The 10,063-nt window shown below is 41.4% G+C and overlaps 1 protein-coding gene across 1 annotated transcript in view; it reads right to left on the bottom strand.

Moving 5' to 3' along the window:
* FSD1L (fibronectin type III and SPRY domain containing 1-like) overlaps positions 1-10,063 on the bottom strand; it is a 93,494-nt gene that overhangs the window by 75,930 nt on the left and 7,501 nt on the right. The window contains 2 exon segments of the mRNA XM_011948250.1: positions 529-547; positions 549-622. Of these exon segments, the coding sequence (XP_011803640.1) occupies positions 529-547; positions 549-622 (93 nt within the window).

Raw genomic sequence — 10,063 nt, 5'->3', positions numbered from 1 at the left:
CTCGGCCTCCCAAAGTGCTGGGATTACAGGCTTGAGCCACCGCGCCCGGCCTGAATTTTTTTTTTGGTCTAAGTTTAGTAGGAAGCTTTGCATTTCAGAAATTACATAGCAAAAATCTGGAGATAGTTGTAGCTTATGGCCCCAACTAGGTAAGACCTGAGCTCCAAAGATTTTAATGAGAAACCTTTTTTTTTTGAGGCTCTGTCACACGGGTGGGAGTGCAGTGACACAATCGCAGCTCACTGCAGCCTCAACCTCTTGGGCTCAAGCCATATCCACCTGCCTCATTATTTGATTTTTTGTAGAGACGAGGTCTCACTATGTTGCCTAGGCTGGTCTCGAACTTCTGGGCTCCAGCAATCCTCCCACCTCAGCCTCCCGAAGTTACAGGCATGATCCCTGCTCCCAGCTAAAGCCTACCTTTTTAATGTTCCTATTTTTTACTGAGTACAGTTAAAGACATCTAAATGCTCTAATTTTGAATCAGATCTTCACGTTAAATCCTCTGCTCCTTTAAGAGCTACCAACCTGCTGCAAGTTAACAGACTGGTCCAGTAGTGACGTTAGAGATCAGAAAACAGGCTTTACCAACTGTAACGTTTTCATTCTCCTTAAAGCAGTACTGTCCAATATAAATATAGTAGGAGCCAATAGCAGCCACATCAAAAAAGTAAAGGAAAAACAGGAGAAATTAATTTTAATATTTTATTTAATAGATTCAAAATACAAAATCATTTCAGCATGTAGTCAATATTTAACAATTAATGAGTTTTTCTTTTTTTTGGTACTGAGTCTCCAAAATTCAGTTTGTATTTTACACTTATGCATATCTCAATTCAAAACTGGCCACATTTCAAGTGCTCAAAAACCACATTATAGCTAGAAGCTACCATCCTGGAAAATATAGACTTAAGAAGTCTATGTCATCCAAACAGACCATATATTTCTAAGAGTGGAAATAGGGCAGAGATCCTCTATTAATCTTATTAATTTGCAATTAAAAATAAACGACCTGGGCCGGGCGCGGTGGCTCACGCCTGTAATCCCAGCACTTTGGGAGGCCGAGACGGGCGGATCACGAGGTCAGGAGATCGAGACCATCCTGGCTAACACAGTGAAACCCCGTCTCTACTAAAAAATAAAAAACTAGCCGGGCGTGGTGGCGGGCGCCTGTAGTCCCAGCTACTCGGGAGGCTGAGGCAGGAGAATGGCGTGAACCCAGGAGGCGGAGCTTGCCGTGAGCTGAGATACGGCCACCGCACTCCAGCCGGGGCGGCAGAGTGAGACTCCGTCTCAAAAAAATAAAATAAAATAAAAAAATAAACGACCTAAAAGCTTTCTGAACTTTTTCTTGGAAGACCAGAATTTCTTTATGTGCTTATGTTATGCCAGATTCTTGAATTATAATAACTATACGTGGATATAAGTTAAAACGTTACAACCAACTTCCTTTACCTGAATTTCGCTAATTTCTCAGTTTTTAATTTACATTAATATTAACTCTAGAAAGTGAAAGACATTTTAAAATTACCAACTCTCAAAAGAAATTGGTGCATAAGTCACACCACTTTGGGATCCAAAACCGTAACAGAAGAAACAAATACACTCCTCTCTCCTGTGAAATTTACACTGTTCACTCATGTTTTTGGTTAGAGAAGACTTCTTGGGATCACAAAAAGTACAAATGTCCATGTCAAAGCTGGCAGCTAACAAAAACAAGACTGCACGTGTGGACAACTGACATACGGGTTAGACAAATTCAAAGAATCATCAGAATAATGCCCTCCATTTTCTATGATACTATCCCATACCTCCAAAAAATACCATCCTTAGATTACAAATTTTTATTTTTTTTTTGAGACGGAGTCTCACTCTGTTACCCAGGCTAGAGTGCAGTGGTGCAATCTCGGCTCACTGCAACTTCCGCCTCCCGGGTTCAAGCAATTCTACTGCCTCAGCCTCTCGAGTAGCTGGGATTACAGGTGCAAGCTACCATGCCTGGCTAATTTTTTGTATTTTTTAGTAGAGATGGGGTTTCACCATGCTGGCCAGGCTGTTGTTGAACTCCTGACCCTGTGATTCACCTGCTTCGGCCTCCCAAGTGCTGGGATTACAGGCAGGAGCCTCCGCGCCCAGTGATTACAGTTAATCTTATCTTTACCATTTCCCTTAAATTCATTCAAAATTCTGTCACCACAGATGAAAGATCCTTTTCAACTGTATTGGCCTAAGATGTATTAATAGCCATACTTCTGGAAAGAAACTCTACAATCTATGTTAAAGCCTTTAGGGGAATGATATCCTATATGAATTGCCTAAGGCTGTAAAAATACTGTACTTCCCCAGAAAGTGGGTGAGAAAGAAAGGTCTTTAAAGACTGATATAGTATTTCTGGGAAACACGGTCTCATTCTTTGAAGGGAGAGCACTCTACAGCTCTTGAATTTAACAAGGAGTTCCAATACAGCATGAGAGTCTGTAATACACACCTAGATAAAGGGTCTACATTCTGAGAAAAGTTGCTTTACCCTAATGCCAAAACTGCAAAGACTAAAGGCCTAGATTATTTTCAGGGGATGCACTCCAATCTTTAGATGGGGAGGGCTTCAGAGCCTTTGCTGTAATAATACACCACTGAGATGCTGTCAGAATGGACAAACCAGCTGTAGAGGACTCTGGAACCCCAGCATTTAAGATCATCTATATTTTCAAAGCTGCCGAATACCTTATTAAACATGGTTGCAGAAGCAGCAACCATTCAGATCATAAAGAGAAAGTCACAGCAACCAATGTGACCTTGTTAGCTAATACAGATAAAATGCTGCCTCTCTGTTAAGCTTTCCTAAGCTTAAAGGTAGGAAATATCCGCAAAGTTCCCCAAGGGCAGACTACTGAGACAAAGGCTCCAGAAGCTCTGATCCACTTGCCCTTTAATCTACAACTGCTGTGGAGAGGATGAGCAAATGAAAAAGACTGTAATCCAGAGCTCATATTTAGCATTCTAAAATAGTAAAAATTTATCAGTGAGAGGGCCAAGGCTTCAACCTTTCTGACCCTCACAAGAATGGGGACTGGCTGGAACTAAGTGGAAATGACATAAAGATAAAAAGCACTAAGGAACTTGGTGCTCAGTAGAACTGGAAAACAAGTTACAAGGAATTAGAATATTTAAGACAAAACTACCACCAGCACCAAAACATGAAAACTAAAGAAGTAAGATTACATGTGCTGAGTTCGGAAACTTGACCCTAGCTTGTATATGTGACATAAAGCTAAAATTTTCTCTACAGTGGTAGGAGTCAAGTAAAAGGTGTATATAAGGATAGTATGTGCCTAATCCAGGAGGTATACAAGGGGAGGCTGGCTGAATTAAATCCAGCAATTTTTAAAAAGTGTTTTCTAGATATGGTAGGCAATATGCCATGGCAGAGAAAGAGAGCAGAAAAGATCTAAAAGATATCATAATGCAATGAGTTTTCAACCCCAGTCTATCCCTCTAGGACTTCCAAATTTAATCAAGAGCAAAGACAGAAAGCTAGGCTATCATCACTATCTCCTCTCCTCTAATTTGTGCTCTACATGAAGTCACAAAGTTCTATAGATTTTACCTTCTTAATGGTTCTACTGATAGCAGCAGGAGGCAGACCTAGTCCTAGGTAGATGGGGCAGATCCCTGGTGAAACCTGACCTTCAGGCTGAAGACAGCCTGAAGCCTGAAAACTGGGCTGCCAGTTCCTGATGGAATCCACCAACCTGAATGAGAATTTCCTTTATGCCTTTCAGTCAAACAAATGGTGCTTTTTCCAGGCCTACCCATGGACCAATGAGCACATACTTCCTCCTGCCCGTGGACCAATCAGCATAAACTTCCCCATTTTGAGCCCATAAAAACCCTGGACTCAGCCACATATCTGGACTACCCATTTCAGGACTCCTCACCACTAAGAGCTATTCCGTCACTCAGTAAAACTCTCCACTGCCTTGCTCACCATCCAGTCGTCCATGTCACCTCATTCTTCCTGGACTCCAGACAACAAGTCAGGAACCACTGAAAGGCAGGTGCGGAAAGGGCTGTAACACTTTCCTGGCTCGCTTGCCAAACTGCAGACAGGAGTAAAAAGGGCTGTAACATGTTCCTGGCCCAGTTCACCAAGTTGCAGGCAGTGACATGAACTGCAGAAGTGAAGAGTGGCAACACTTCTAAGGGCCTAGACCTCAGGATTCCCTGAGCCAGAGCTGTAACACTATAGCCCTCCCACCTTCCACCATCATCAGGTGGCTGCCCCAAATGACAGGAGGTGACAACAGGACCGGGCCAGCCTGGGAGCCACAGGCCCAAGTGAGTGGCAGGAGTGAACAGGCTGAAACATGCCCCACTGCTCCCACTGGCCAAGCTGCAGGTGGCAGGAACAAGAAAGCTGTAGCACCCCTGCCCCCAACCCCTTGGGGCTCCACAGTTACTGCCATCTCTTAGTTTTCAGGCACCACTGCATTCACCTCATCCAGACACAGGCACCCACAGAGGAAACCACTTGCAGTATGCTTGGTTCAGCTGCAGCCTCACATGGAGCTGGTGACTGTGCCAGTGCCTGGAGCTGCCTGCATGGCCACAGCAGCCAGCATGCTAGGCTGTCCACAGTGGCCGTACCCCAAGCTCACTCGCTCGCTCACATATCCCTCACTGCTCCATGCCTGGATCGCCCTTGACAGGTGTAGGATCCAGGCCAGTAGTATGAGCTGAGCACAGCCTGCCAGGCCAAGTAAGCAGAACGAGCCCAGCAGGCATGAGTGAAACTCAAGGAGAGACACTGCCAGCCACAGAGGTTTCCAGCTGGTTAAGAAACATCCAAAGTATCCTGTGACATTAGAATTATTACTACTATCTTAGTAAAAGTTACTATCATATCTCAACCTATATCTCAACCTTCACTGTAGCAAAACTTCTTAATCAGACTCTGGTAATAATCTTTCTCCCCAGTAATCAGTTCTCTATATACTTCAGCTAGGGTAATGATGGCATCATGCTTCCTGATCAGTATTCTTCAATGGCTTCCCATTGTACCTTGGATAAAACTGAAAATCTTTAACATGACCTATAAGATCTCAAATGATCTGTGCACTGCCTACCTCACCTGCTTTATCTCCCCAGACTTCCTCTCTCTTATTACACTCCAGCTACATAGCCGGCTATGAATTTATCTCATTTGACTTGCTTCCTCCTAGGAGCCCTCTCATTTATCAGTTCCTCTACCTATAACCCCTGTCCTAAAACATATACACAATGTACTGACAAAACAAATTCCAAAAATGTACTTATAGAATGAGCCCAGGTTACATATATTCATTTCATTTTTTTTTTCATCAAAACCTATGGGTGAAGGAGGGCAAAGACAACTTTCATCTGCCCCACGGGATTCTATCAACCTTAAAGGATGCTTACGAAGTTCTCAGATTTTTATATCAGATCTCAAGCCTCCCATTACCTTCTAAACACTGATGGATAAAGTAATAGATAAACATAGATGAATAAAGGCAAAATAAATTATCTAAAGCTTATCTAGAAAATTATATAAGACTCAGGTGGTGATAAATAAAAGTTCTAGGTGACGCAGGTCTGAAGACATGCTTTGACAAATGCCAATTCTGCTAAATCATAGTAAAATATATGACATAAGTCTCCATAGGAAGTCTGCATAGGCAATCTCAGCAATTGTCTTTTGGTGATGTAACACAATTACCAGACCCTCATAATAACAACAAAAAAATACAATGATGTGACTATGGATTTAGACTAAGGCAACTGCTACACCAACAAGAAAAAGCATTATATACACCCTAGCCAGGCACAACCACAACCACTGTCATTGTCATGGAATGAATCAAAGTAATCTAAGATGTACACGATGAGCTACTCTCTTCAATGCAGCACAGCTTAAGTTACGTTTATAATCACTATCAATCAAGTAAAAGGATAATCAATAGACTGCGCAAAAGAGCACTTTGGTACTCTTAAGTGCCAAGTACTATCTTAAGCTCTCTACATATTATTAATTCATTTAATCCTTTCAAGAATCCTATGAAGTAAGATACTATAATTATCCTCATTTTCCAATGAGGAAGCTGACGCATGGAGAAGTTAAGCAGCTTGCCTAGAATATCAAGGCTAATATGTCACACAGTCAGGATTCAAATTAAGACAGTTTGATTCCTGAGTCTATGCTCTTAAAGGACTACACTGTACTACCTGATAAAGTAGAGATCAGAGGTTCATGAACAGGTCAGAATGGCTAAAGGCATCCAAAGGACTAAGATTTTACTTCAAGATTAGAAATCTGGAACTGATCAACAATCTGGAAACCTGGAACTGATTAACAAGTTATAACCCCAAATCAGAGGGCATCAGCATCCATGTGATCATAATTAGAGAAATGCTGACATATGGGTTTCCCACCAGCATCTTCTCAGACCAGGAGAAGACTTTGAGTCAAATTCTACAGCAGTATTCCAGAAAATCAAGATACAAAAATCTAGGGCCCCTGCAAATATCACAAATAGATCTATAATTTAAGGGGGTCAAACTATTATTATATCCAATTTAGTCAGAATTTCATTAAGCACCTTCTATGTGCCAGGCTCTGTGCTGCTAACATGGAGTATCTTTTTAATCATCACATCTGATTTAAAAAAAAAAAAAAAGTAGTATTAGTCTTCATACTTATAGTTGGAAAAAGGAAAGATTCAAGATGTTAAGAAACTTGTTTTAGGTCACACAGTTATCAAATGGCAATCACCATTCAAATCCAGGAGGTTGTCCCCAGAACCTCTGCTTTTCAAATCCAGGAGGTTGCCTCCAGAGCCTGTACTCTAGGCTGTTTAAACTGTTGGGGACTATACGAGATAATCACAGGGTTCCTGCAACCAGAGGAAAGGGATTGATCAAACCAGCATGTAACATTCCTGGAAAATGCCCAACTGCCACCAGAAATGATGCCACTTGCATCATCCCACACATAGACCTGTCCTTTGAATTAGGTGACTTCATGCTAAACCCCTCCATTGACTCCAATGGGGATGGCACCAGGTTCAAGAGGCTGAAGAAGAAACCGAGAGCCACCAAATGAGACATGGTATTTTATTGAGGGATTACATACAAGGGAGAGAGTCCAGTGGTGGCAGGCTGGGCAGGAGAACTGCCTTAAATACAGAAAAGGTCTAGTGACAGTGAGCTGGACAAGATAACTACACAGCCCAGTGAAACTCAGAACACTCATTCAGGTGAGTCTGCCCTACAGGGTCATTCTAACAGTATGCTTAAACTATTGCTATTAGGTAGGTTTACCATATAGTGATAAAGAGCTGAATCCAGAAAGCTCTATCCAGCTGTTAGCTAGATAACCAGAATCTCGCCAGTTATTTTAACAAAAGTATGATGCTCATGTGATGCAAGAAGGTGAAAAAAAGAGGACTGGGAAATTCAGGAATCTAATCATCATAATATACCTAAAAGATGGAAGGCTATACCCTCTGTAACAGTGAAACAGTTGAGAACACTACCTGTACACAGATGTAACTGAGACAGCCTACAATCAATTCTGATTTAGTCTAGCTTACCAGCTGAGAAAAAATCTAAATGCTAGTAAAAGAACTGGCTGGGGAATGCTGCCTTTCTGCCCTGAATCCAGTTTAAGATATCACAGCATAAGAGGAGGTAATCTCCCATCTAGGATTTGAGGGATATAAAGCACACCAGAGGATAATGAAGCCTTAACCATGTTCAGTGGCCTCTGAACTGGCTGTTTTACCCAGTAAAGTCAAGGAGGCTCATAGTCGGCCAAAGAAACCAGAGGTCCTACCATTCAATGAAAGAAGGTGGCATTGGAGTGGAGATGGGAGTATTAGTATAAACTAACAACCCTTCTCAAGGGCAACTTGACAGTACATATCAAATACAATTTTTGAAGTACATATACATTGACTCAGTAATTCTATTTCTAATTTATTCTAAGTGAATAATTAAGGGTGTAAGCAGAGACTCAGCTACAAGGATGCTCATCTGTGACATTTATAACATTAAAAGGTTGGGATCAACAAAAATATACAACAAAAGGGTACTGATTAAATAAAATCAAGTAAAACATGCATACAAAACAATTCTGTTGAATAATTAAAAGTATTGTAGAATGATTAATATGGAAAAATATCCATAATTATGTGAAATGCAAATTATAGACCAGCATATATAGTATGATACCATAATTTTTAAAAAGTTTTTATATGCATATCAAAAAACTAGATGGTGATATAAATGTTGAAGAGATTATCTCTGGGTGGCAGAATTGAGTGGTTTTTATTTTATTTTCATTTTATTTGTATTCCTATTTTCCTACAATAAACTTGTATTACTATATTTATAATGCAATAGAAATGCAAACACTGGCTAAGTTACTACTTTTTAAATAAATTAGTTCAAAATGCAATTAATAGCAATTAACAACCATCAATAACTGAAACCAGATTCTATCAGAACGTTGTGGCTGGGAAGAAGTGCCAACAAAGGGTGAAAAACATATTTTTAAAAGTCTGAAAATAAAATCCACCAACTTTAAAATATTTTCCACCATAAGTTAGAGTGGAATATCTATCACTATGGCAAATATTCAATATGTGTTTACTGCATGAAAAATCCTGCTTACATTCAGCCAAGCACTGCAAACAAGCACTATGTTAAATTTCTTTATAAAAAAGGTCTGCTTCACTATCTTTCTAATTTTTAAAAACTGCCAAGTTCAATTGAAAAATGAAGATACCTGTATTACATATAATGATCATAAGTATGTCAACATGGTGTTCATTTATTTTTTTTTTTTTTGATGGAGTCTTGCTCTGTTGCCCAGGCTGCAGTGCAGTGGTGCAATCTCGGCTCACTGCAAGTTCCACTGCCCGGGTTCATGCCATTCTCCTGCCTCGGCCTTCCGAGTAGCTGGGACTACAGGTGCCCGCCACCATGCCCAGCTAATTTTTCGTATTTTTAGTAGAGACAGGGTTTCACCGTGTTAGTCAGGATGGTCTCGATCTTCTGACCTCATGATCCACCTGCCTCAGCCTTCCAAAGTGCTGGGATTACAGGCATGAGCCACCGCACCCAGCCCATTTCTACTTTCTTGCTCACAGTTCTACTTTAGATAGCTAAGACATTCCTTCAAAATAGTTGAAAAAAGGGGAGAGATATGTATAGACAGACACACACACACACACACACACAAAATAAAAATAGTGATTTTAGGCTGCGCGAGGTGTCTCATGTCTGTAATCCCAGCACTTTGGGAGAGTCATCTGAGGTCAGGCAGGAGTTCAAGAACCCCCTGGCCAACATGGCAAAACCCCATCTCCAGTAAAAATTTTAAAAATTAGCTGGGCATGGTGGTAGGCGCCTATAATCCCAGGTACTAGGGAGGCTGAGACACAAGAATCGCTTGAACCCAGGAAGCAGAGGTTGCAGTGAGCAAAGATTGCGCCACTGCACTTCAGCCTGGGTGACAGAGCAAGACTCTGTCTCAAAAAAAAAAAAAATAGTGATTTTTATTTGGGGCAACAAGAGACACCAAATTCCAGGTTTTTACCTAATTCATGTTCTTTATCACCTATCAACTATTTTCACTATACTTCAACTATTTAACTAGCTTCTTAAAAAAAAAAAGCAACAACTACTTTAGGTCAGATGTGATGGCTCATGCCTGTAATCCCAGCACTTTGGGAGGCCAAGGCGGGCCAATCGTTTGAGCACAAGAGTTCAAGACTAGCCTGTACAACATGGCAAAACCCTGTCTCTACAAAAAACACAAAAATTAGCCAGGCATATGGTGGCATGCACCTGTAGTCCCAGCTGCTCAGGACGCTGAGCTGGGAGGATAGCTTGAGTGCAGAAGGCAGAGATTGCCGTGGTGAGCCATCAGCCTGAGGAAGACAGCAAGACTCTGAGGAAGGAAGGGAGAGAGGGAGGGAGAGAAGGAGGGAGAGAGGGAGGGAGGGAGGGAGGGAGGGAAGGAAGGAAGGAAGGAAGGAAG

The sequence above is a fragment of the Colobus angolensis genome, unplaced genomic scaffold, assembly GCF_000951035.1.
Source record: "Colobus angolensis palliatus isolate OR3802 unplaced genomic scaffold, Cang.pa_1.0 Scaffold276, whole genome shotgun sequence".
In the NCBI taxonomy this organism is placed as follows: Eukaryota; Metazoa; Chordata; class Mammalia; order Primates; family Cercopithecidae; genus Colobus; species Colobus angolensis.
Note: the sequence above shows the minus strand (reverse complement) of the source record. Positions and strands in the feature narration are given on the sequence as shown.